General features: G+C 40.7%; 1 protein-coding gene across 1 annotated transcript in view; it reads left to right on the forward strand.

The window, feature by feature from the left end:
* Positions 1-5123: 5123 nt before the first annotated feature.
* LOC140533178 (uncharacterized) overlaps positions 5124-27806 on the forward strand; it is a 59629-nt gene continuing 36946 nt past the window's right edge. The window contains 6 exon segments of the mRNA XM_072652588.1: positions 5124-5214; positions 8180-8421; positions 13026-13195; positions 13778-13879; positions 15100-15213; positions 21732-22815. Of these exon segments, the coding sequence (XP_072508689.1) occupies positions 8405-8421; positions 13026-13195; positions 13778-13879; positions 15100-15213; positions 21732-22815 (1487 nt within the window). The 5' untranslated portion in view covers positions 5124-5214; positions 8180-8404.

Consider the following 27806-nt stretch of genomic DNA (forward strand, 5'->3'; position numbering starts at 1 on the left):
AAGCTGAGGGGACATCTATGAATTGGGGAGTAGCTGAATCAGCTGCAGTATATAATTATGATGAAATACTATTGTACTATAAGAAATGATGAGCAGGATGCTCTCAGAAAAACCTAGAAAGACTTCCATGGGTTAATGCAAAGTGAAAAGTACTGGGTACAAAGTAGCAGCAGTATTGCATGGTGATCAACTGTGAATGACTTAGCTATTCTCAGCAATACACTGATTCATGATATCTCTGAAGGCTGGAGGATGAAAAATGCTATTGATGCATCCCCAGAGAAAGAACTGATGGTGTCTGAATACAGATTGAAGCAACTTTGGGGTTTTTTTCACTTTCTTTTTTTGAATTTTGTCTATGTTTTCTTTCACAACATGACTCTTATGGATAGCTTTTGCATGACTACACATATATAATCTATATAGAATTGCTTGCCTTCTCAAAGGGAGGGAGGAGGACAGAGAAAGGGAACAAAATTTTAAAAGCAAATTGAATTGTTGTTAAATTGTTAAAATTGTCTTTACATGTTACTGGGAAAAAATTTGATATTAAATAAATACAAAAAATTTATAGGAATAAATCTGGGACTATATCTATGCATAAGTGATGGTATCAATCAGCATTTGAAGGATCACCAATGACGTAGGTGTTTGCCAAGGAAGAATTATTTCACATCCTTTGGCCTCAACTCAGTTATTGCTTCCAATAACTGATGTCAACCATAATAAATGCCCTTTGTGTGTCTTAAAAAATTATGAGTCTATCTGTCTATTAATTATGTGTGGTAGAGGAGCGTAAGTCTCATGACCAGTTACTCACTCTTATCTGGACCCCATCCTTGTATGAACTGAACCACTCAGAAGGTGGTCAACAGTGTCAAAGGCTGCAGAGAGGTCAAGAAGAATGAGGAATGACCAAAGGTCATTAGATTTGACAATTAAGAGGTCATTGGGAATTTTGGAAAGATCAGCTTTATTTGAATAACAAAGCCAGAAGCTAGACTGCTGAGAGTTAAAAAAAAAAAAAAAGAATGAAAGGAGAGTGGAGGCACCTCTTGTAAATGGCCTTTTCCAAGGTGTTTGGCACAAAACAAAGGGAGAGATGTGGAATGATAAAAAATGGGGATGGATGAATAAACTGAGAGTTTTTATTAATAATGTTTATTTTGTCCCCCTTACATGTAAAAATAATTTTAACAGTCACTGGTTTTTCGATGTTTTTTGTTTTCAAATTTTGAGTTCCAAATTTTATCTCTCCTTCCTTCCCTTACCCTTTTTCCATGACAGTAAGCAATCTGTTATAGCTTATGATGAGGCTGACTTTTGTCCAGCAACTATGTCCAGCCTCATCTAAGTCTGCCCAGTAACGGGAAGCTCTGTCAGTCAACAAAAACCTTGCTTATTCAGTTCATACTCTGTGATTAGCCCTCCTCCGCAAACTGGAGCAAGCTAAGTTCCTTGGTTTGTGATCACATCCTTGAACTGTTCTGAAATGTACCCAACACACGCTTCTCCTTCCTGACACTTCTTTCCTGTGATTAACTATTCAGGCAGAAGCATATTCAAGTCTTGACTGAGCACACAAAAATTGCGTATTAAAACAAGCCCCTGTCCCTCTGAAAGTTGATAGTCTCCTCCCTCCTCTCCCCCAGAGCTAGCCCACTGCTTTTGCATCAGTAAAACCATCTTGACTGGGAGAGAATATCTGCCTGCTGAATTCTTTCAGATGACCTAGCTCCTGAACCTTCATAGTAGTCACTTTGTGCAATAAGACTCAACGAAAGATGGGGGTGGGGGAGAAGGAGGGAGGGATGGATAAAGAGAGACAAATACTGTGCTTCGGTCTCTATTCAGACAACATCAAGTCTCTCTCTGGAGGTAAATAGCATTTTTCACCAGGAATCCTTTGGAAGTATCTTGGGTCATTGCATTGCTGAGAACAGCTAAGGAAGTTGATCTTTGGACACTATGTCTGTAACTATTGTTAACCTGAAAACTTGGTTAAAGGAAAAACATCAGACTAAAGGCATGTGTTATTTATTAATTAATTAATTCCCTCTTAAAGATAACAGTCATAGCGCTATGGAGTCAGAGGTGACTCTGACTACCTAGTACAGAAATCATCTGTCTTAAGTACATTTTGCCGTGAGAAAGAAACTCTCCTAATTAAGCAAATCATAAATTCAGTAAGACAGGACAATTAACAAAGCAATGTCAGTCAGGCCTTGGGATTCCAGGCTGGGTAAGCATATGTCTCGGTGATAAGGAAAGAAATCCCACCACTAGTAAGTGGCAGGCTTCCTGCCCTAAACAGATAACTGACATAGGAAAGGATAAACAATGTTCAATAGAAATTACGACCTAAGATGTCTATATTTTCTTTACCATTAATATGCCATAGATAATAAGATACAAAGGAAAGTCCCATTATTCAAGATATGCCATAACATAGTATGTGTCTATAGATAATAAGATACAAAGGAAAGTCCCATTATTCAAGATATGCCATAACATAGTATGTGTCTATAGATAATAAGATATAGTGTCTTAGGTTAAAGGTCTCCTTAAGGAATGTAGAGTCAGCCTTGGCTGGCTTTTGCTGACATAGGAAGAGGCACTCTCTGAGTTTACTTCAGAGAGAACAAAGAGATTATTCCAAAATTTTATATTAAACATTATCACTATGTAAAAAATATTCTCCTGGTTCTGCTCCCTTCACTTGTTATAAGTTTACATAAGTCTTTCCAGGTTTTTCTGATGTCATCCTGCTTGTCATTTCTTATACCACAATAATATTCCATGACAATCCTATCCTACAACTTGTTCAGCCATTCAACTGATGGGCATCTTCTTGATGTCCAGTTCTAACCACCACAGAAAGAGCTGCTTTAAATATTTTTGTACAGTTTCTTTTCTCTTTTTAAAAATCTTTTAAGGACAGTAATGGTATTTCTGGATCAAATACTATGCATATTCTTATAGCCCTTTGAGCATAGTTCCAAATTGTTCTCAAGTGAAAGTTTTTTGAGAATGGGGAAGACATGGGCATACTAGAGAAGCAGAAGTCAGAGAAAGATCGAAAATAAGTGAGAGAGTAGTGGTGATAGAGGGGACAATCTGCTGAAGGAGATGGTATAGAATGGGATTGATTACTTGGGCACATAGAGGGATGTGCCCTGGCAAGAAAAACATAAGGCAAAAGTAAAAGTAGAGCAAAGCGGTGGATAGCATCTGGGAGATGTGAGTTGAAAAGGGGCCAAGAGCAAGCTCATGGCAAATGTCTTCAATTTTTTTCAGTAAGATATGAGACAAAATTCTCAGCCTGAAAACTGGGGAGAGTCATGCGTGGTTTGAGGAGGGACAAAAAGGTTAAGAAGAGTTATTGTTGTGAATGGGATGGTAAGTTGATAGGAAAGTATAAAGAGATTTCCTGGCTTTGCGGAAGGCCTGAGACTACATTACAAAAATTCAGTCATCAGTTTCATGATATTCTCCAGCTTTGTTTAACTGCAAATGAATAGGATTTAAGGCAGCAGTTATTATGAATAAGCCAAGGATGAGCCGTGGTAGGGCAATACCAGTTCCCAACTCACAACCTTCTCCCCCCCATCAGAAATAGCTAAGCCTATTTTGTACCTATTAAAGTGGATAATCTTGATCCACATTGTTTCCTTCATCTGGGAGGTTATAAAAATATGAATCAATAAAATATCTCTTCTGTGTAGCCCTGTGCCCTCAATGTGCTAGGAAAGATCTCAGAAGTAATAAGATATATTTCTTTCTCTCCCTGGATACTGGGTATCTCACCACCCATTTATTCTCCCTCAGCTGCCTTTGAGTAACAAAATACATACATATTAGTAATGATGAACCACAGCTTTACCTCAGTCATGGCTTAAAAGACTAGGTGAACAAGAATTGTTTGTCTGTAAATACTTTATTTTTTCCAATTACATGGAAAGATAGTTTTCAACATTTATTTTTAGAAGATTTTCAGTTCCAAATTTTTCTCCTTCCCTCCAATCTCCCCTTCCCAAGACAGCAAGCCATCTAATACATGCATGGCATGTGCAATCATGTTAAACACACAGCAATTGAGATAAGCTTTGGAACAAACATTTGCTCCCTTGAAGAGAGGTACACCCTCTCTTCTTGGGTAAGTTCTCTAAAATCAGGGTCCTCTAGACCAGAGATTGGCCCTGGCAACCTCCCTGACGTGTTCCTGCTCTCCTTTTCGCGGCTCGTGCTCTTTTCAGTTTCGTATGTCCTGGTTTCTCAGTCTTGGTGGCACGGACTACCCAGCACTCCTGTGGCTCTTTGCCATATGGACATTGCGATTCTCCTGGAAAGGAAGGCAGCCTACACAAGGAAAGCCTCGCTGTGGTCTGCACGCACCTTGCTCAGTGTCTCGGCTGACAGCTTCTATCAAAGTCACTGGTAACAATGTTACACAGAATGTTACACAATGTTACACAGAATGTCACGCAGGAGGGAAGCTCGGACAGGGGCAGCTCGGACTCCTACGAACTCTCAGCCTCGCTCTCGGGAACATCTGGTCGCTTACCGACCTCCAAGTCCTTTAACAAACACGTTCTGCTCACTTTCCTGCACCTGGTTCTGACCCCAAGTGGCCCCAGTCAAAGGCAGGGCCTCCACGTTTCCTTAAATACACCGACTCCCGGTCCTTAGGACTCCCCATCCCTACGTTAGCGCCTTCCCTGCAAGGGCAGCACTACGCACTCACCGGGACACGCCGTCCCCTCCTTTTTTTTAAACTGATCTTTTATCCTGACCCAAAAATGCTGCTTTGCTTCTTAAATCGAGACGAGTAACGAGTACCACGCCTGCTGTTGTGCGCCTGTGGCAGAGGAGAAGCAGGCCCGCCCTCTCCCCAGGCTCCCCTGCTCATTGGGTGAGCCTCCGAGTCCCCACCCAATGGAGATAGGCCCCTCCTCCCACTTTCATTTCCCCGCCCCCGTTCCCGAGGCTTCGGGAGAAGGGGCGGAGAATCGGAACAAAGAAACCAGCGAGAGGAGGCGGCCTCCTCGCGTCCTAGAGATGGCGGCTCGCGCCCAGTCCCGGAAGGTGCCGGATGACGCGCTGACTTCCAGGTCCGCCATTGTTCTCCTAACCGTCCGGCTTGCGTCCTTCGGAGGGGGCGCCGAGCCTTTCCGGCGGCGCTCTCCACGGCACTCCCTCGCGGACTGTGTCTCGGTAAGTGGCGGGGAAGCTGAGGGGCCGGGCGCGCCCCACGGCCCCCCCCAGAACCACCCCACCCGCACCCCCGATTCCTGGGGAGACGCGCCGGCCCCGCCTCGCTCCCGGCTGCGGGTCTCCCTAGGCCGCACGTGGTAGAAGCGTCGCCGAGGCCCGAGAAGCTCGAGGAGACGGGAGGAGGGCCGTAGGTGTGACCCCCCCCCCCCCCATCGCCGCCCCACGGCAGGCCGGGCCGGTGCTTCCCTTGTCTCCGAAGCTTTCCACGATCCACGTGGTTAGAGCCACGAGAGCCGCGGCTCCCCCTAGATCTAGAGCCATCCCCCACGGGCACCGTGCGTGCGTGGTGCGGAAACCGAGGCCGCCTCCACCTTACGGTGGTAACGCTTGCCGTGAAGGCCGTCGTGGGGTGCTCAGGAAGGGGATGTCCGAGAAGACTGGCGCGTTGTGGGGGGCGGGGGAGGCAGGAGAAGTGCGGGGTGTCGGCCGTGGGCCAGCGAGCGAGCGAGGGTCTGCCCAGCGAGGATAGGGAGGAGGTGGCTTGTTGGGAACTGTCAGGAGGGGGACGTCTTGACTCGCGGGTGGTTTGCCTCTGACCGAGACTCCCCCAGTCAGGACGGCACGGCCACGCGGTGTCCGAAGCGGGTGGGGACTTGGGTCTGACCCCCTCCAGGCCCACCCAGCTGCCTCAGCTTCCCGTGTTTCTTTGGCGTTTCCAGCCTCCTTTGCCGGGTTTGTTTGAGCGGTCACGTGTTTTCCGTGGCTGAAGACCCTCCCCATTTAGAAGAGAACACGTTTCTTGCGGGTGGGTTGGTGTTTTTACGTAGTAGTTTCGTGCGAAGGCAGCTAGGTAAAGACAATAGAGAACCGGTCTCCGGGTCGGAAGAAGTTGCGTGGTAAGTGCTCACCTGTAGAACGTTGGAGTTCCCCCAGAAGGTCTCCAAGCCAATGGCGGGACAGGCCCATTTTAAAAGACTGCATGCAATTATTTTTCACAGTATGCTTAAAACACTTTTTTCCTTTCGAAGAGCTCTGATTTACGGTGTTAACAGTGATTGGTGAAGCAGTGCATCAGTCACACTGCCATATCCTCTGTCCGCTGAATATTCCTGTCCTTCTGTCTTCTGTCCAGTCTCTTCCTTTTGATCTTTGGAATTCGTTGCTTTTTGTGGCCTGGTGGCTCCTTTAACTGCTCTTTCCCAGTTCTTTTGTGGGTAATCGTGGAGGTTTGTGTCTTACCTTTTAACTCAATCCTCTGGTCCTCAAGCAACGTTTTTGGCACGGAGGCATTGCTGCTAATCATTTTCCTTCTTAACAGCAGTCTTTTAATGAGAAACTTGTGTCCAAGTCCGTTGAGATTCAACTTGTCTATGCCTTTGAACCCAAAGAACTCTGCCTCTCACTGAATAACCAGTAATTGGCCCCAGCCCAAGCCTTCCTTCCTTGTTGTTCGACTTTTGATGGCTCAGAGTGAGTGTATAGAGCAGTTATCTCTGTTTTAGCTAAAAACCTAAGGGTCATCTCCTCAAAGATTGATTCTTTTGTGAAGGCACACTAGGCCATCTTTTGCCTCCATTCTTTTTTTTTTTTTTAATGTTTAACAATCACTGCCATACAATTGAGATTTTATCCCCCCCACATCTATCCCCCACGACCCCCCTCCCTCCCCACGACTGCATACAATTCTGTATAGGTTCTACATATACTTTCCTCTTGAGTACATTTTCACTATAGTCATGCTATGTAGTTGGACTAAAATAAATGGAAGAAATCATATAACAAATCAAAACATGATACACAAAAACATACACATACACAAGCATGATCTGCTGCATTCTGCGAATGACTTCCATATTTCTTTCTCTGAGTGTGGAAGGCATTTTGCCTTAGAGAACCACCATTGGGATTTTTTTTTTAAAGAAGTTCTTGCGTTATTACGAAATTCCAAGTCTACCAAAAAAAACTCTCGCACACTGTGGTCGTTGCTGTGCACAAAGTTCTTCTGGTTCTGCTCCTTTCACTCAGCATCAGGTCATATAAGTCCTTCCAGGCCTTTCTGAAGTCTTCTTGTTCATCATTTCTTATGGCACAATAGTACTCCATTACATTCAGATACCATAATTTATTCAGCCATTCCCCAATTAATGGACATCCCCTTGACTTCCAGTTTTTGGCAACTACAAAGAGTGCTGCTATAAATATTTTTGTACATGTGGGACCCTTTCCCATGTTTATGATCTCTTGGTGATACAGTCCTAGTAGCGATATTGCTGGGTCAAAGGGTATGCACATTTTTGTAGCCCTTTGGGCATAGTTCCAAATTGCTCTCCAGAATGGTTGGATGCGCTCCCAGCTCCACCAACAATGAATTAGTGTTCCAACTCTTCCACATCCTCTCCAGCATTTATCATTTTCTTGTTCTGTCATGTTTGCCAATCTTATAAGTGTGATGTGGTACCTCAGAGTAGTTTTGATTTGCATCTCTCTAATCAATAGTGATTTAGAGCATTTTTTCATATGATTATAGATATCTTTAATTTCTTCTTCCGAAAATTGCCTGTTCATATCCTTTGACCATTTATCAATTGGGGAATGACTTGTATGATTAAACATTCGAGTCAGTTCTCTATTTTGCCTCCATTCTTACCTAGCTTTTAATTACTGAGACCTGGGAAAGACTTCCCTTAAAAAGGCCCAGGTCTCACTGCATCAGGTTCATTGCCAGTTGTCCTGACCTTTATCTAGCCACTGAACTCTAACGAGTCAGGAGCTGACTTTGCAAACCCTGCCTCATTCAGATCAAATTCACTTGCAAGTCAAGATGTCAGCCTCCTGTCATTGGTCCTTTTCAAGAAGGAAGGACCAACATCTTGAATCCACTGTGGGCATATGTGATTTAGGTGGGGAGTACAGATGGGTCCAAGGATGTAACTTATGTGATCTCTTGCTCTCTTTCCTTCTTCAGCTCCTGAGGTTCTTGCCCCTACAAAATAGGGGAGCACAGGAGTCATGACAACCAAGCCCCAGGTGAGCTGTGATTCATTCTGCCCTTTCCTAGCCAATCAAGATGGAGATGAGCTAATGCAGAAGCCAGGGAACAAATCTGTTGAATCCTGTGCCTGAAATCGGAGGTGACCACGCATGCATCTACCGGCAGTGTTATCATTAGGGACTGTAGCTTAAAGTAGAAATGAATCCAAAGAAGAGGTGGGTATGTTATTGGAGTATAGAAACAATTAGAGAATGGTACTACTGCTTTGTTCCCCTCAGGAAGCAGGGATAGAGGCAGTGCCCCTCAATCTTATCAGTGACTTGGCTGGAGTTAGAGATGACACCGTTGACTAAATTTGTAGTTGATCTAAACCTCAGAGGCATCACTAATATGGTGGTCAAAACTTACAAAATCCTAATAAAAGCGAAAGAGTATTGGTTTTGGAGTCAGGATCTACTTTCAAATCCTGATTCTTCTATTTACTAATTGTATCATGGAGCCAGTCTCTTCCTCTCTCTGTGCCTCGGTTTCCTCTATATATTGGGAGGAGGGGCTTGAATTTGATGATCTCAGATGTCTCTTCTCGTTATAAATCTTATGAACAATGGGCCAGAAGCAACAAACTGAAACATAATAGGGATAAATGTCAAGTTCTGCATTTAAGGTGGTTTTTTTCAATTAATTGTATAAATATAGGATAGGAGACATAATTAGCAGCTGTATATGGAAAAAACAAAAGCTAAATCCGAGCCAACAGTGTGTGGCAGCTTTCTCCCTACCTGTTCTCTGTGCTCCCCCAATCTAATGCAACTTCAGACCTCATTAATAGAATTAAAACACCTAAGGTCATGGGAAGTAGGAGTGTTTCATACTCTGTCTTGGGCAGACTATATAATATATTCAGTATTGTGTTTGTTTGTGAACATTCTAAGCTAGAGATAATGGTTAGCCCTGAAAAAGAAGTTAAAAACTAGCAAATTGTTGCCTTTTGAAGGTTGATTTGACTTTTACAAAGCCAAAACACACTTTGTTTTTCATTTTGTTTCTTGAAATTTAGAATGTTAGATCTGGAAGAGCCCACAGAGACTATTTAATCCAACCTAGTTATTTAATAATAATGATGAAAGAGGCCCGGAAGGGGGAAGATTTGCCCAAGGTCACCCAACTAGTTAATAGCAGAACCAGGTCGCATGGCTGCCAGACCAGCATGCTTGCCCCTCCATCAGACTGCTGCTTTTTCTTAGAGCAAAACCTGGTTGATAAGATGGGTGATCAAGCTGGGTGATTCGGTTGTTGTTTGGGCTGGCTTTTCTTGCATGTATGTGTATGTTTAAATAAATAAATAAAAATGTGTCTATAAAGTGATGAGACTGGTTTTCTTAAATGCTTTCCTAATAGTCCCAAAATAGTATCATAAGGGGTTTGATCAGTGATGACATCTTTACAATAACTGTAGAGCTTCCCAAACACCTGTCCTGAAGAGTATAGTTTTCATTTGGAAATGTAAATGTTGCTATATCTTTTAAGAGATGAGCCTTGCTACTTCTAAATTTGTTCATGCCCATATGTCTTCTTTACTGTCATGTTAATAAGTTGTAATAGATCACTGAATGTGGAGCCCTCAGGCCTGGGTTTGATCCCCAACTCTGCTATTTTCTTAGGGGTGACTTTGAATAAATCTCTTAACTTCTCAGTTACCTTATCTATAAAATAAGGATAATAAACCCCATAGGGTTCTTAATAGGGAAGTTCTTTATAAACTGTCAAGTGCTAGACAAAATGTGAGTTACGGCTGTTACTTGGTTTCAACCTCAGTATTCTCACATGAATTGAAAAAATTCTTGTCAAATGACTATATGATTGAACTTGGTATAAGGAAATCCAAATAGGTATGAGGGATAAATGGAAACCATTCCCTGACAGAGATTAGTTCTGTGTCAGGTCTACAATTCACACAGCAATGTGGTACAGAGGAAAGAGTAATGGATTTGGAGTCAGAGGGACCCTGTGGGTCTACTACCTGTGGCACCCTGGAGAGGTCCCAACCTCTCTGAACCTTTTGGTTGAATAAGAGAAATAGCTTACATGGGCTTGTGAGCTTTTTTGGGTAGGGATATTATGTACCCCACAGATTGCCAGAGAAGGACGTACGTAGTTTTGGGAAGTGAGATCCAGAAGAGAAAAACGGAACTTGTTTCTTCTCTGTGTACCTATAGGGAGGCTATGAGTAGAGATGTGATGAAATGCTACATTATGGTGAATGTTAGTGTTTCTGAAGGAACTCTCACAGGTGACTTCATCCTTCCCTTATAAAGTCAGGCCAGGTCATCTACTAAGGGTGAAAGGAAGAGAAAGCTGTTTTCAGTCACTCCTTCAACAAACCTTTATTGATACTAACACAAAGGATGCTTTGTGTTAAGCACTGTGCTGGGTGCTAAAAAGAAAACTTAGAGCTGGTTGTTTGAGATAAGAGAAGGCAATGCTTTTCTGCTTTAAGGCTTACAAAGTGTTTTCCTTACAGTGACCCACTGAAGTAAGTAGTGTGTAAATCTCTTCCCAATTTTGCAGCTGGGGAGGCTGAGGGGGAAAAAAAGGGAAAGAGAACGTTTCCCCGTTTCCATTGGGTAAGTGAAGGTTGAGACTTGCCCATGTGACAAATAAATGTTGGAGCCAGAATTCAAAACTAGTTCTTTTAAGTACAAGTCCAAGTTCCTTTCTGTGATACCATCTTTCTCCTCGTACTGTGTCAGAACTAGGGTTCAGTTGACAGGAAGAAAGGCCCAACTCGGTATGACCAAGATGTTGAAGCTAAAACTATCCACTGAGGTAATGTCAGGGACTAGAGTATGTCTCTATAGCAATTAATACAAAGATGCATTTAGTATTGATTAAAGTTGCTATTCCTTGGATCTCACTTAGGCTAGCCGCCTAGTTGTTTAGGTTCAATGTTGGAATGAAATTAGACACTTATAGGTCAGTCGAGTTTGAAAAAAGGAGATTTACTTAGCTATAGCAGAAGAAGGCTATTCAACAGGGACATAAAAGAAAGATGTTAAGAACTGGGTAAACTGAGCTCATTATTCTTCCTCTTGAGTTGTCCGTGGTGGTCCACTTGCCAAATATCTTACAAAAGCTGGAGCTCTTTGGGCAGCCAAGAAGTGATGTCAGTGGGTTCAGCCTTTAGTGCTCCGAGCCAACTAAGTCCTGAGAGTGGTTTCAGTTCCTTAACCTAGCCCACAAGGGTGACTCTAGTAGATATACCACCTACTAAAAAAGCATATTTGCAAATTTGGTCAGATTTGTAAATGAAAATGGGAGGGATACCTAACTTAAATGACAGTACTCAAAAGTATCTTGGCTGACTACAACAATGGGCTACATTGAATAAGATGAAATTTAAAGGAATAAATGCAAAGATTCATGCTTGGGTTTAAAAAAAAATCATCTTTACAAGTATAGAATGGGAGAGGCGTATCTAAACAACAGTTGCAGTGAAAAATATATGGATGTTTATTAGACTGAAATTTCATTATGCATCACCTTGGCAATCTGCTGAATCATGGATTCTTCCACTGCGCCAAGCTTGCATTTGTAGAGTTAGTGACCCTTGCAGAATAAGGTCTTAGATTTAGCTAGGACTTTAAGGTAGGAATTATACAAAATAGATAGTGGGAGAGAAATGGATTCATGGTTAGGAGAGCTCCAGTGAAACTGAAATGCTTGTATTTATATCAGGTAGCTATATGCATTCTAGGAGTTCAGCCTTGAAGGAACCCGGATGGAGAAAGAAGAGTAGAATGATCCTGGGTTGGATGGTTGAACTTGCTTTGTTTTTGTTCTAGAGGCTGAAGGTTTCTAGGTTTGTAGTGAGACAACCCTAAAGTATCTAACCCTGGAGGCCTGGGTATAAAAATTCAATAAAATTAGTATTCTAAGCAAAAAAAAAAAAAAAAGTTGGGTTAAATAATTTAATTATGTCAATTATAGAAAGGAATTTGGATGTCTAAACCTTCCAGAGATGCCACTGCTAGCCGTATATATCAACGAAGTCAGGACAAACATAGAAGTCCCAAATGCACCGATATATTTATAGCAGCACTTTCTGTAGTAGCAAAGAACTAGAAACAAAGTACATGTCCATCCATTGGAGAATGGCCAAACAAGTTGTGGTAAATTACTATAAGGGAATATTGCTTTGTTGTAAAGATGCAGTGGATGTGATGAATACTGAGCAGCATGAGAAGACATAAACGAACTGGTGCAAAATAAACGTAAATGAACCCAGGAAAACAAAATGTTTTTGTTTACCTTTAAGTGAATATGATGACTGCCACAAAAGGAAATGGACAGAACATCCACAAAATAATCAGTGAATGCAATAAATGAGCCAACCTGCATCTAAAGAATATATATGAAAAGGCTTCTCCCTCTGCTCTTTTGCAGAGGTGGGGGACTTTGAATGTGGAACGTTGCATATAATTTCATACTTTTTGGATAATTTGGTTAATTAAAAAAAAAAACATTTTCCCCCTCTTTTTTTATCCTTTATTATAAGGGATGACTCTCTGGAAGGGATACATTGAGAAATACAGATGATGTAAAAACAAAAGAGAATAATAAAAATTAATTTTTGAAAAAGAACAAATGTCCAGACAAAGGGACTGGAGTACTTACCAAATCATTCTCCTATTTCCGTGATTATACTTTTACTTTATATTCCTTCCCTATGTGATACCTACCTAGCACAACTTGTTGGAGTGGTATATACCAATAGGTCCCATTTTCTGGTCCTTTGTGCTACAAATTTTGCACTTCACAGAAGCTGGAATTGTCCCTGGGGCAGCAGGAATCTGTTGTTTCAGGAGTTGGTGATGTTCGAGGATGTGGCAGTGTACTTTACCCAGATGGAATGGGCAGATCTGGCCCCTCCTCAGAGGGCCTTGTACAGGGACGTGATGCTGGAAAACTATGGAAATATAGTCTCCTTGGGTAAGATTTCTGACTTATTTTGACTTAGAATCCAACTTTTGTAGCTTCCTGATTTCCTTATTAGATGTTATGGGGTCTTTAATAACACAGTGATGACTAAAGGCCTTTAGATTACCATGCTGCTTCTCAAGGATTCCCAACTGGAGAGAGCCCTGAGATTCCTTTGGCCCTAAAGCAAGATTTTGTTTCTTATTCTTTGGGGGACTTTGTTCTGTTTGCAATGGAAGTTAGATGACATTCCATGCTGAATCCTCCACTTTGCTATCCTAGCTCTCTAAAGGAGACCCCAGCCCCTCTTTTATATATGGGAGTCATTCTTAAGATCTTGTACGTGTTCTGTTGAATTTTCCCATCTTTTTCTGAATTGTTTTTCCTCTTGATTGAAACCTAGAACTCCCTGACCCTACTTAGTCTTCCTGGGAGTATAAGCCTGACCTGATTCCTTACTTGCCTCTATACTTTCTTCACAGTTTTCATGGGCAATTCCCTTCTCTTCCCTGTATGCACAAACTGAGATAGAATTCAGGGACAACTCTGTATAACTTTATTCACCATCCTGACCCATTCTGTTTCTTTGAGCAGAATTTCCATTTCCCAAACCTGCAGTGATCTCTAAGCTGGAGCGAGGGGAAGAACCTTGGGGTCTGGATCCACAAGTTGTACCAGATGGAGAGTGCCTAAAAGGTGTGTGTGTGTGTGTGTGTGTGTGTGTGTGTGTGTGTGTGTGTGTGTGTGTGTACAGCTCAGTGAGTAAAAACATATCAATTTATTTTCCTTCTCTTTTAACTTTTTTGAAATTTAAAAAATATGTATTGTCTTATCCTACTGCTAACATCCCTAGTTTCCCTGTTGCTCATTGCTTTAATAGTCATTATTTTCCATCTCCTTCCGTCCATGTTCCATTTATCTAGTTCAGGAGTTCTTGAAATCTGAAAGTTCTGTGAACTTTTTTTTATAAAATGTTTTTGATAGCTATATTTCAGTGTAATTGGTTTCTTTTGTAATCCTATATATTTTATGCCTTTAAAATATTATTCTGAGAAAGGATCTGTGGTCTTTGCTGTGGGATCCATGACACAGAAAAAGTTAGGGGTCCTTGATCTAATTCGTTACCACTGCTGCCCCAAATTTCTTTCATTACATTGAACTGGTAAGAATGGGGGTACTGAACATCATGCCTTACAGCCCCTCTGTCCCCAATATATAGATAGCTCTTTGTCCCTAGGGTATGAGCAGAGGCAGCAGATTGAATTCTGAGACACAGTGGCAGGTAACAGATCTTTTTAGTTACGTCTCCTTTTATTAGCTCAGGTTTACATACCCAAGTGACCGAAGATAAAAAACAATACTGTACCTTTTTTAAATCATAAACATAGAACTCTCACAGCACAGTCTGGTTGTCCTGCTTTCCTGTGACAAGGCTGAGACAGTAGTTTTTGTTCGTATTTGTTTTTGCTCATACTTCTGTGTAGCTCTTTAATCACAGTTTTCTTGATTATTCATTTATCATGTGGTGTATTCCAGGTTCTTTGATCTGTTACTTGTCTACATAATCAGGTTAGTTGTTTGTACAAATAATTATTTTAGAAGTCATTCAAGAAGTAGCTCTTCTGTGGAATAGAACAGAGGTAGATAACCTTGTGAGAATTACTTGCCTCTGGATTTTACAAATAAATTAGTTTCATATCATCATTAGACCTTTCTTGGTTTTTTAAAATCCTGAGTAAAGGTTTTCTGTCCCAACATTCCTGGCTTATACAGGATGCTTTTAGGTTCATGTCTCTGTCCTATTCATTTCAGCACTTATCTGTGTCTTAGCTTCTGCTACCATCTTTACCCTTTTCTAGTGGGCCCAATTCTTACGTTCTCTTTAACTTAACTGTTTTTCTCTTTGCCTCAAACAGGATTTCCATTTTTAAAAACTGCCATGATCTCCCATCTGGACCAAAGGGAAGAACCGTGGGTTGTGGATCTGCAGAGCAGTCTGGATGAAGAGGACCTAAGAAGGATATGCTCCAGTGAGTAAGGGGAACGTTGTCAGTTTCCCCCTTTTACACACAGTCCATATTATTTACAAAATGCTGAGAAACAAACATCATAGAAACGTTTCGCAGGTGTTTATTCTTTGAGTCACTAGGTAGAAAGGACCTCTAGAAATTCTCTGAACTCAAATCAGTTATTCAGTTGAAAGAAGTATATCTATGACATTAAGTTTCTGTCCTTGTCAGGGTTAAGCATTGTTATATGAGTAGGCAGATTACCATTACCCCTGTAAAAGTGAAAACAATAAATTCTATTTCCTTCCCATCCTTTTCCCTTCTCTTCAATTGGTTACATGTGTATAGTCACTCAGTACAGAACTTAGTCCTTATAACTCAGTATGCCAAGTCCTTATAGCCCAGTATGCCAAGTCCTTATCGCCCAGTATGCCGAGTCCTTATGAGCCAGTATGCCGAGTCCTGATAGCCCAGTATGCCTGATTCTTCTCATCACTCACTACTTTTTGTATTTCATTTTCTTGAACCCTTAGGCCTTTCATCTGGTTTGTTATCATGTCTCCATTCCTTGTCCACTAATCAGTAAGTCAGCTTGTAATTACTGAGTCCCTTCTCAATAATTAATTAACATTTTAATTCACTCATTAAACATTTATTAATTGCCCACTACCTGCAGATTACTGTGAAGAACAGGGAGATACAAGTTTAGATATAACATGTCCCTTCCCTCACCTGAGTTTACATTCTAGTAGGAAGGTGAGGCACAAACATACATAATAGTATATAGCAGGGATTCTTAACTTTTTTATGTGTCTTCGATCCTTTTGGCAGTCTGGCAAAGCCTACAGATCCTTTCAAAGAAGAATGTTCCTAAATGCCTCAGATAAAATATACAGGATTACAAAGGAAATTAGTTATATTGAAATAGAATTACCAGACATTAACAACATAAGTGTATTAGAGAAGTATAGGTGGCAGTTGAGTAGGCCTTTAAAGGATTGACTGTGATTCAGTAGGCAAAGGGAAGAGGGAAGACAGTACAGACAGAACAGCAGGAGCAAAGAAAGTAGCAGAGGTTCAAGTGTGCTGGTTGCATATAATTCATTTTGCCTGAAAGGTGTTAACAGGGCATAAGGTGGTGCCAGCTTGTAAGGACTTTGAATCTGCAGGCTAAGGGTATGAAACACTGTTTAGGAGGCATCAGGGAGCCAATGAAGATTTTTTTTTTTTTTAGCAGAGTGGTGGCATGACCAGACGATTTCTTTCTACAGCCCTGTGGATACAAGAGAATTATTAGGCCTGCTCTGACTTCTCCAGGAGCTAACCCACCTCCAGACAGAGAGATGGTGGACTGTGCAGTTTTGCTAAACTATGCTAAGTTGTTACAAAGGAGTAATTTTTTTTTCTGCCACTTCAGAGAAAAACTGAAACAGATTTGAAACTAAGTGCCAAATTATGGTTTATTGACTACAAGTGCAATGGAATTCCGAAGTGAGAATGGTTAGTGTAGGATGGTAAGGGAAGAATTCATGGAACACATAAGAGTTGAGCTGGCCTTTGAACAATGTATGTTTTAAAGACCAAGAAAGGCAAGGAATTCTAGGTAGGGGGGCCAAACTCCAGATAAACTATAGAGGTGAGTCCCAACCAATAGGGTGCCTGTCTTTCCATGTCTCTTCCAGTGATCATCCCTTCCTGTTGTCTTTGTTAATCTCATAAGTGTGTAGTAGAATCTCAGGCTTGTTTTGCTTTGCCTTCTTTTAATTATTAATGATTTGGAAGTTTTTTCCGTATGTTTGATAATAGATAGCCAGGATTTCTTCCAAAGTGGCATTTAGAGGTAAGTTTAGAACAAGATGAACAAGGAAAAAGGCAGACCAGTCTGCCTGGAACAGACAAATGAAAGAGACAAGACAAAACTCCTCAACTTCTGTTTCTCCTTTCTCCACCAAGGAGAACAGTATACAAACAGTATACAAAAACTGGAAGGACTTGAATAAAAATGGTTAGAGATTTGAAACTCAAGTTGAGAAAAAAGATAAAAAGTAGTTGCACAAGATTAGCAGATGAGCACGGTAAGTCTCTATGTCCTAAGGCAGTTTGTCGTGCAAATTAACGACAACTTCTAGCAAGAACAACCTGATTGAGGGAAGATCTCACTTTGAGCAAGTCTGAAGAACTTTGCAGTGACCTTCCACAGAAGGGAACACGTCTGGTTGACATTCAGTTGTCATAAACAGCTCAGGAACAGTGAGATCGAAAAGCTCTTCTTTAATTGGAACACAACACAAGAAATACTGTGCAGCAACTTTTCCCAAAGCAGAGAATTTGTCAGCTATGTTAGCATAACTGGGGAGTAGTGCTGACTAGCTGATCATATAAATTAGATGCCCAGAAGATTGACCCCAACCCGTGAACACCTTGAAAAATGTAGCCAGAAGAAATATAGCCAAAGGAAGGATGGAAAGGTCCTAATAGAGATAATAAATAAAATAAAATTTTGTTGGTGGAATTCTGTACAACTTCTATAAGACAGATGTTAGGGAATACTTAAAGAAGTAGTCCATAAAGTTGTCATGATGTATGTATGATACAGAAAAGCAGACAAGGTTTTAGACTTACTTCTCCACCAAGTGCACCTCGTCACTTTGCTTCTCAGAGTTCCTCTTTCACATGCCACTCTTGGGGCATCAGTGCTATCTTTCCCACTACTGTCATCTCTAGCCATTCAGGATATGAGCAGACCCCCATGGCCCAGCCCAATTTCCCTTATAGTTAGTGTATATGTTACAGATAACACTTGAGTGACTTTGGACAGCGTTTCTCAGAACTCAGCCTGGAACCTCCTCTCCTGTGAAGACCCCTTGGCCACCTACAAGAGGAAGTACTTTTAGATGGGGGCGTAATACTACTACTACTAATAGCTAGTATTTAAATAGCACTTTAAAGTGTATAAAGTGTTTTACATATGCGACAGAGCTCTAATAGGCAAGCCTTGAAATCAGACATTTGTTTGCACAATGGGACATCAGTTACCCGCTGAAACTGGGAATTTAAAAAATGAAAACTTACTACTATCGTAATATCATGAAGAACACTTTTTGTAAATAGTATTTTTTTTTAATTTTGTGTAAGGATAGTTTTCAGCATTCATGTTTTTATAAGATTTTGAGTTCCACATTTTTCTCCCTCCCTTTCCCCTCCCTAGCTCAATTGACCGAGTAGGAACTGAGGTAAACGTCAACTTGCCCAGGGTCACAGAGCTAGATTTGAACTTGGGCTTCCTGACTCAGGTCCACCTCTCTCTCCACTGAGTCACCTCACTGCCTTCATTCTATTTCAAGACAGCTTTAATTGTTGGAAAGTTTTTCCTGACGTTGAACCTAAGTTAACTGCTTTGCAACTTTCACCCATTGTTCTTCGTTCTACCTCCTGAGACCAGATGGAATTGGTGCTCCCTCCGTAGGCTGGCCTTTCAGATACTTTTGAAGACAGCTATAATCTCCTTACAAATCTTCTCTTCTCCAAGTTAAACATGCTCAGTTCCTTTAACTGATCTTTGTATGATGTTTCTTTCACCATCTTGGTTGCCCTCCTCTGTTTAGTGATAAACATTTATTAAGCACCTACTATTGCGAGGCATTGTGCTAAGTCCTAGAAATATTAAAATAATCCTGCTCTCGAGGAACTCCTAGTATAGTGAGGATGACAACATGCTTATTTGTACTAAACAGGCTGTCAACAGGATAAATTTCAAATAACAAAGAGAAGCATTAAGGATCAGGAAAGGCTTCCTGCAGAAGACATGATTTTATCTAGGGCTTGAGAGAAACTAGGAAAGCCAGTAGGCAGAAACGAGAAGAGAGAACATTGTAGGCATGAGTAGTAATACCCAGTGTTGAGAGATAGAATGTTTTATTTGAGGAGCAGCAGGGAGGCAAGTACCACTGGATTGCAGAGTCCAGTGATGGATTGTAAGATGTAAGAAAGGTAGGAAGGCTCCAGGTTGTGGAAAACTTTGAACACTAAATAGAGAACCCTCTATTACATTTTTAAATCTCTGGGAGGAGATAGAGAGCTAATGAAGTTGATTGAGTAGGGGTATAATGTGATCAGATTTACACTTTAGGAAGATCACTTTGATAGCTGAGTGGAGGAGAGATTGGAGTGAGAAGAGACTTGTGACAGGGAGATTGCCCAGAAGGCTAATCCAGGTGTGAGATGATGAGGGCCTGCACCATGGTAGTGGCAGTGTCAGAGGAGAGGAGAAGGCACATGCAAGAGATGCTCTGAAGGTGAATTTGATAGGCCTTGGCAATGGACTGGAAATGTGGGGTGAGAATGAGGAGTTAAGGATGACACTTACGTTGTAAGGTAGGTGACTGGGAAGAAGATGGTTCCTCATAACAGTAACAGGGAAATTAGGAAGGGTGAGAGGATGTTGGGGGGTGGGGAGGACAATGAGTTCAGCTTTGAACATGTTGAATTTAAAATGTCCATGGGACATGCAGGTTAAGATGCCCAAGAAGCAGTTATAGATGCAAATCTGGAGGTCGGAGATGTTAGGGCTGGATTAGTAGCTTATCTGTGCCTTTAAACTATGATATCCACAGCTGAATACAGTATTCTGGGTTAAGGTCCCAAGAAGCTAAAATATAATGGATCTATCTATCACTTCCCTATTCCTAGAGACTCTATCCGTCTTATTATCTATCACTCAAGATTGCTTCAACTCTTGGGTTGCCACATTACTCTGAGACTTATATTGAGCTTCTTTACTAAAACACCCAGATCTTTTTTAGAACATCTTGTGATTGTGTTTGTCCCTCGTTGCCTAAGAAGACCACGCCATTAGAGAAGTTATGACATGACTTGCACTTGACTTTGTTTTGAGTGAGGGAGGGCTGTGCAGGTCACCAGCCTCACTTCTCCTCCAGAGCCATCTGAATCCAGTGACCAGTATTTATCAGAATGACTGGAGATGACCCAGAATGCACTGGGAGACCTTGGCTCCATTAAGCCAAGGTGTTTGCAGGTACTCACTTAGGGTGAGGTAACGCCCATTCATTGAATAGGCCTGTTTAAGAAGTAGCCAGGGCATGGCTGCTTTAATGAGGCCAAGAGAAGGAAAGACATTAGACTGGGAGGCAAACAGTAACAGTTATTATTGATAGACTATTGATAATCACTCTACAGCTGGGAGGGTCCACAAGAGCCCTTACATCTTAGAAAAATTGCCCCGATACTCTAGAACCAGAGAGTAAAATAGAAATTGAAAGAATCCACTGATAGCCTCCTGAGACACCAAAATGAAAATTGCCAGGAATATTATAGCCAAATTCCAGAGTTTCATGTCAAAAAGAAAATATTGCAAGCAGACAGAAGAAAACAATTCAGTTATAGTGGAGCTACAGTCAGGATAACACAAGATTTAGCAGCTTCTGCATTAAAGGACTGGAGGGCTTAGAATATGATATTCAGGAGGGCAAAGGAGCTAGCATTACAACCAAAAATCACCTACCCAGCAAAACTGAGTATAATCCTTCAAAAATGGACATTCGTCAAGATAGAAGATTTTCAAACATTCTTAATGAAAAGACCAGAACTAAATAGAAAATTTGACTTTGAAATATAAGAACTGCTACATCCATGCCTCTCATGTCTTATAATAATGGAGTTAATTTTTTTGTACCCAAGTATAAAACTTTATATGTATCTCTCCTGAATTTCATTTTAATAGATTCAGTTCTGTCCTCTAGCTTGTCAAGATCCTATCATCTGCTGTGGCAGAGTGTGGCAGGTAGAAAGGCATCTCAATGGCTCAGTCGATACAGCACTGGGTCTGGAGTCAAAAAGAGTTGAGTTCATTTCTGGTGACTTTGGGCAGGTCACTTAACCTCTGACTGCCTCAGTTTCCTCAACCACAAAATGGGCATAATAATATTGCCCACCTCATAGTCAGTTCTCCTAGTTATGGGAATCATATGAGATAATATTGGAAAGCACTTAGCGCAATGCCTGGCACACAGCTGCCACTTAATAAATGTATGTTTCTTTTTCCCACCAAGAGGGAAACAGTCCTAAAATTAGCTCTATCTGTAAGTAGAATGTGCTGCTTTGAGAAGCAGTGGATTCTCTGTTGCATTAGGATAGAGTTTATACTGACTTTATTTATTCACCAAATGCTTCTTGGAATTTCTGTCCTGCAGTAGATGCTTAAAATATATAACTTCATATCAGTACTCTTTGACAGAGGCTGATCTATAACTTTGCACTTTGATTCTGTGATTCTCTACTATTTTCACTTCCTTCTAGCCTCAAATCCTTTACTGAATATTGAAACCTTTTCCTTGCCTTCTCATTCTCTTATGTTCCTTAAGCCATCTTTGTAAACACAAGTGCTATCTGTCTTTCTGAACCTCTTAGTATTACTTGATCCTATTTCACAGCTGTCACCCCCTACTCCAACACTGGTAAAAGGTGACATTTGTACTGGAAATTCAATTCAACAAGTTCTTGTTTTCTCTTTCTTATGTCAGATGGTGAGACCAGGACAGAGTGTGAAGAGCCAAATCCAAAACAAGAAATTTTTGAAGAAACAAACTTTCACACAGTGATATCAGACAGACTTCAGAGGGACATTTTCCTGGGTTCTACCTTTCAAGATGGCTGTGGTTTAGAGATTAGAGTAGAGAAGCAGCAAGAAGACACTGTCGAGGAGAGAATGAGGCAAGAGTTTCTGCAAAGGCTAGTGAAGGATGAGAGAACCCTCATAGGGGAGAGAAGTAAGAAGGATAAGGAACTGGAGAAAGACGTCAGTGTCAGCACATGCCCTGACATACACCAGAGGCTTCCTGGAGGACATAGATCTTACATATGTAAAGAATGTGATAAAAATTTTCATCGAAGTTCAGACTTTTTTCGACATCAGAGAATCCACACAGGGGAAAAGCCCTACAAATGTAATGAGTGTGAGAAAGCCTTCAGGTGGAGCACAAGCCTTATTCGACATCAACGATTTCATGTCAGAGAAAAACAGTATAAATGCCAGGAGTGTGAAATTGTCTTCAGAAAAAATTCAGCTTTTATTAGACATCGGAGGATCCACACAGGTGAAAAACCCTATGAATGTCATGAGTGTGGGAAAGCCTTTAGTGAAAGTACAGGTTATACTATTCATCAGAGAATTCATACCAGAGAGAAACCATATGAATGCAGTGACTGTGGAAAAGCCTTCAGTTGTAATTCAAACCTTATTCACCATCAAAGAATTCACACTGGGGAGAAGCCCTATGAATGTAAGGATTGTGGGAGAGGCTTTAGCAATAGTTCAGACTTCATTCAACATCAGAGAATTCACACTGGAGAGAAACCTTATGAATGTAAGGAATGTGGGAAAGCCTTTAGTCGAAACTCGGGCTTTATTCAACATTCGAAAATCCACAGTGGAGAGAAACCCTATGAATGTAAAGATTGTGGTAAAGCATTTAGTCAGAGCTCACATTTTATCAGACATCAGAGGATTCATACTGGAGAGAAACCTTATGAATGCAGCGAATGTGGGAAAGGGTTCGGTCAGAATTCAAACCTTATTCGGCATCAGAGGATACATAGTGCAGATAAGTCTTTGAATATAGTGACTGCAAAGAAAGTTTGATAAGATGTGCAACTAGAGTTAATTATCAAGCTGGAATTCTTCCCATATGGGAACCTGTTCACATAAGAATACCTCATATAGTGGAACTCAGCTATTCAGCCATCTTTTAATAGTTTAGAACACAGCTAAGGGACTAGCTAAACTCTTAAACAACCATAATAGCTGTCACAAAGTTCATGGAGCTTCACTTACAGGGGGGATTCACTCTTATTTTGCACACATTTCCAAGAAGCTTGGTTATTTGGCTTCCAAGCCCAGGTCAGATTTGCAACAGCAGATTGGTAAAGGGAATTAGAAGGAAGGGAAAGAATACCTCAGTCAGCACCTGCATGTGACAGCTGATCACAGGATGGAGCAAACTAAGAAATAGACATGAATTCAAACAAAATAGTCCCAAGCACAAATAACCCTTAGGCTTACACCCCTCAGGATATAGACTTCATTCTAGCACAGGCAGTACACTAATACTTTGCATAATGATGCTGAGTTGTTCAGAAGAGGCTAAAATATGTATCATGTGCTGTTTAATTAGAATTATATAATTTCTTAAATTTCCATTAATAGTATTTTAAAGTTTTGGTGCTCCAAACCAAATAGGATAAAACATCAAGCTATTAAGAACAACTTGCCTGATGATTCCAGATAGTAAAAGCAGTACATTCACTTAGGAAGTTGTCTTTCACACAGGTTTAAAGACTGCAGGAAAAAAAAAAGCCTATGAGTGAAACAGATGTAGAAAAATTTTCTTTTAGCCCTAACTTTATTTCCACTTAGAAGGTCAGTCTCAGCTATTCCACTGATGGCGTATAAGAGTAGTCACTGGGAGCTAATGGAGAGTTCAGAGATTGAATCTTCATTTGAAAAAAAAGTCTCCCCTTTTTTGCAAACTAAAAGCATTTCTAAGGTCTCATCTTGTTGGAATAAATACCAACTGAGAAATGGTGGATGTCACTTCACTGTCCCTATAGATGAAGAGTGACCAAACTGGAGGGGGAACATTGGGAGAAGAAAGTTAAATTTGCAGATAATTTTCTGATATTCAGCCTTTGGATTACCAAAGATTTTGTCTATTCCCTAGAGTATCCTGGGGTGGTATAGTATAATATTTCTTTCTCAGAGTACAAAAAGGAAAACTCCGACTTTGACCAAGATAAGATAGAAGATAAGACTGTGGTCATGCCTTGGGCTAAATAAGGAGCCCCAAAGAGTAAGTCTTTGATCCCTTTGTGGTAAAGAGAAAGGATGAGATCTTTCTTCTGCAGTTTGTGATTTTCCCATAGGGAAATAGTCTAGAATTAAGACCTGAGAGCTAAGGAGAGGTAAGTTGCCACTATTATTCCCCTGAAATAAAAGGTAACCCTGATGAATGGCATAAAGAAATCTTTAACTTATATAGTTCCTTTTATCACTTGACTCCTGCAATCTGCCTTTTAATTGACAGCTTTGCTCATCATAATGTCAACATCCAGGAAATGACCTCAAAGGGAGAAGGCTGGTAGATATGGGCAGGATCTCCCAGAGAGGAACAAAACTTCCTACTTGGAAAAACTGGTGTTATCATTTGGTTATGGAGTGAGTATAGGTGATTTACAGAGGCTCCCTCTCTTATGGGTAACTATTATGGACTGTGCAGGTGAGTTCAAAAGATTCTTTTGAAAAAGATCAGAAGGAAAGAGCTTCAGAGTCTTATCAAGATATAGAGAGAGCTCTATAGATGTACTCAGGAAGGAAGCAAGCAAGCAAGCAGAGTGAAAATACAACCAAAAGTGTCAGTAGATCTGGAAATGGCAAGTTGTATGGCTCCACATGAAATCTAGAAGAAAAGTTTTAGAAGATTATTATTTATCTCCAGTAATGACCAGGAAAGGGATACTTTGGGGGAGGATAGTGTTCTGGTTTACCAGCAAGGCAAAACCTCGTAGTGATAGTGGTTGGTTCCAAATGGTATGCCCTCACCTAGCATAGTATAGTCTGTAATTCTATTCAACCTAATGCCTCCGTTTCCCCATAACTTCTTCACTCCTTGCCTCACTCTAATCTCCAACGTTGCTGAAAACTATTAAGTTGATCCCTTGCTAAATTCAATGGTCTTTTCCCAGCTTTCTTTTTCTGTGACTTTAGACCGATCCTACTGACCACTCTTTGACTTCTGGCATACTATATTGGCCTAACTTTTTGAAACTTGTTTGTAGTTTTTTCCTTTCTAATTGTAATGTTAACCAGATAGATCCTTTGCTCTGGTTTGTTTATGCCCTTGGAGATTCCAAGCCATTTCCATTGTTTCAAATGCCTTACTCCCTCTTTATGCTTGATCTCATGTGAGCTACAATTCGAGATCTCCAGCTGTTTACTAGATATTTCCACCATAACTTCAAGTTCAATATGTCTTAATATATGGAGAGAGTTAATTTTCTCGTAAATCAGGTCTTTGGCCTTCCCTGTTTTACCATCACTTCTCCTATCATTCAGAATCAAAACTCAAGAGTTACTTTTGACTCCTCCCTTTACATCAGTGTCTTATCAGAATAATTGTATCTGATCCTTCCTTTTCTCATTACTACCATCCTAGTCTAGACCTAAAAAATCCACATCTGGACTAATACAGTGACTTCTCATCTTGGAGCTTCTCTCCTGCTAACTAATACTCATTCCATTTAGCACCCTAATACAGAGAAAACACTGCTTTCATCAACCTGTCACCCCCTTATTAAAAAAGAAAAAAAAAAAACCCTGAACTTTTTCACTGAGTCAGTGAACGAGATAAATCTTTTCCTGCAGGTCTGCCCAGGTTCTCTTTCTGGCTTTCACATAATCTGACCCCCCCCCCCCCCCACCTTTATTAACATTTCTCATTCTATTTCTCCAGCCCTTTGGTTTATCCCTTCTCTGAAGTCCTAGGGCACATCTATTACCACTCATTATTTAAATATTTATTGCCTTATTTAAAACAAGATTCTTGTTTTCTAACTACAGAATGATAAGAAGTTCTTTGAAATTAGATTTTTTTAACCACCTACAATACCCAAAATCTTAATTTGAATTGGACATTCAGTAAATAAATATTTATTTGAATTTGTTGGAACTCCTTTACTTCTGTTAATATATATTAAGATGATATCTTACTTGGTTTCTCCTTAATGTAAAGAATAAATCCATTGTTTGGTGGTAAGGTCTGTCAGCTATTGCTTTATTAACTGATGGGTTATCTGCTTTGCAAAACTGTCTTTCTGAGTCAGGTTAGTCTGAATCCATGCAGATTTGCACCTGCCCAGGACAAAAAGTACTAAAGATAATCTAAACCACACAAAAGGTAGTGTGCAGTAGTGGATAGAGACGGCTTGATTCCAAGAAGACTTGAACGCAAGTCTCACCTCTGAAACATGCTGGCTTGTGGTTGTGTTCATCCTTCATTTTCAAAGAAGATCATGATGAGAGAAATGATGACATGACTTGCACTTGACTTTGTTTTTAGTGAGGGAGGACTCACTTTCTCCTCCTGAGCCCCATACTGGCTGTGAGAACATGGGTAAGTGACTTAACTTCTCATTGTTCTAGGCAAATTTTCCAAGATGATAATTATCATTATTAAGACTAGAAGCTGCAAGGTGCCAAGCTGCATTACAATGTGGGGGAGTTGCTGCATCATTGAAATCACCAAATCTAGTTCCTATCCCTAGCCTTTCTGAATTCTCTGGGCCCATTAGCACTTGTGACTTGACCTGCTAACCTGAATGCCAAATCCAGAGCGGCAAGTGTTTCTTGAGGCCTCATTCTGGTCTGACTGCCATTGTTAAAGGAGAGATCAGCACTTTTCAATAGACTGATCCCCAAATAAGCTCCTTTCAACTGGAGAGATAGGAGGGTGAATGAAGACTTTATGAGTCTTTTCAACCATTTCTTCTGATTTCATTCTCTTCCTGCTAACATGGAGGGTGGAGGGAGGTTAGATTAAAGAGAAGGAATAAGGAAAGAACAAGGGTAACAAGTCTTGCCCTTCACTCATTTCCTAAAGTTCCTTCTACTTTGCCCTTCTGCCAGCCTTGCCATCCTTGTATGTATCTTAACATCAGTATGGCTGGTGGAGAAACTTTTCCCCTATTTAATCATTCCAAAAAAGATCACTCTGAAGGTGAATGTTAGGTAATTTTTTGGGTGATTTTCAAGTGGATACTTTGAAGAAATGATCTTAAATGGATAGGAAATGGGTGTGGTATCCTGGCCTTAGGAGTCTAGGGACCTGTGTTTTAGTTTCTCTTTTACCACTGACACATCTTGGGCAGGTATCAATGAATGTAGGCCAGCCTGTTTTCTCCTTTGTAAAATAAGGTAGGATGGAGGTGTTCTTTAAAGTGCCTTTGGAGGGTGGGTCTGAATCAACTATCCTAAGTTGGATATGTGTGGCCATACATAGCAAGGCAGTTTATTATGTCCTTTCCGCCACTTCTCAACATACTCACAATCTAGTTAAGAATTTATCAGTGTCTGTGAAATAGCAATAAGACCTCCCCACATACTTCTTGTGGAGAACACATTGTATTCTCAAGTTGTGAAGTTCACAATTGACTTCTTAAGTTGTGAAGAACAAAGTAGGTATAGAAGAGCTTTAAAAATATAAAAAGATATTCTAAAGTGGCTGGCGCGATGGTAACTGTATCCTTCCCATTCTCTCCCCGTGCCCCCCTTCTCTTCCCGCTGTGTTCACTTCTTGGGAAGGTTCTTTGGGTGGGAGACCAGACATTAGTTATGGTCATGACTAGCTGGGTGTTTGACCCTAGGCAAATTATGACAGTTAAAATTTAGGAATGGTAGCAGTAGTATAAAAAAGATATGTAATTATAATCCTAAACAAAGTTCACTGTGATGCCTAATCAAGACTGTAAAAATTTATAATTAATGTGTAACTGATTAACCAGAAAAGTTAGAGGAAAATGGGGAAATATTTATATATAATGAATCA

This window comes from Notamacropus eugenii, chromosome 1 (genome assembly GCF_028372415.1).
Source record: "Notamacropus eugenii isolate mMacEug1 chromosome 1, mMacEug1.pri_v2, whole genome shotgun sequence".
In the NCBI taxonomy this organism is placed as follows: domain Eukaryota; kingdom Metazoa; phylum Chordata; class Mammalia; order Diprotodontia; family Macropodidae; genus Notamacropus; species Notamacropus eugenii.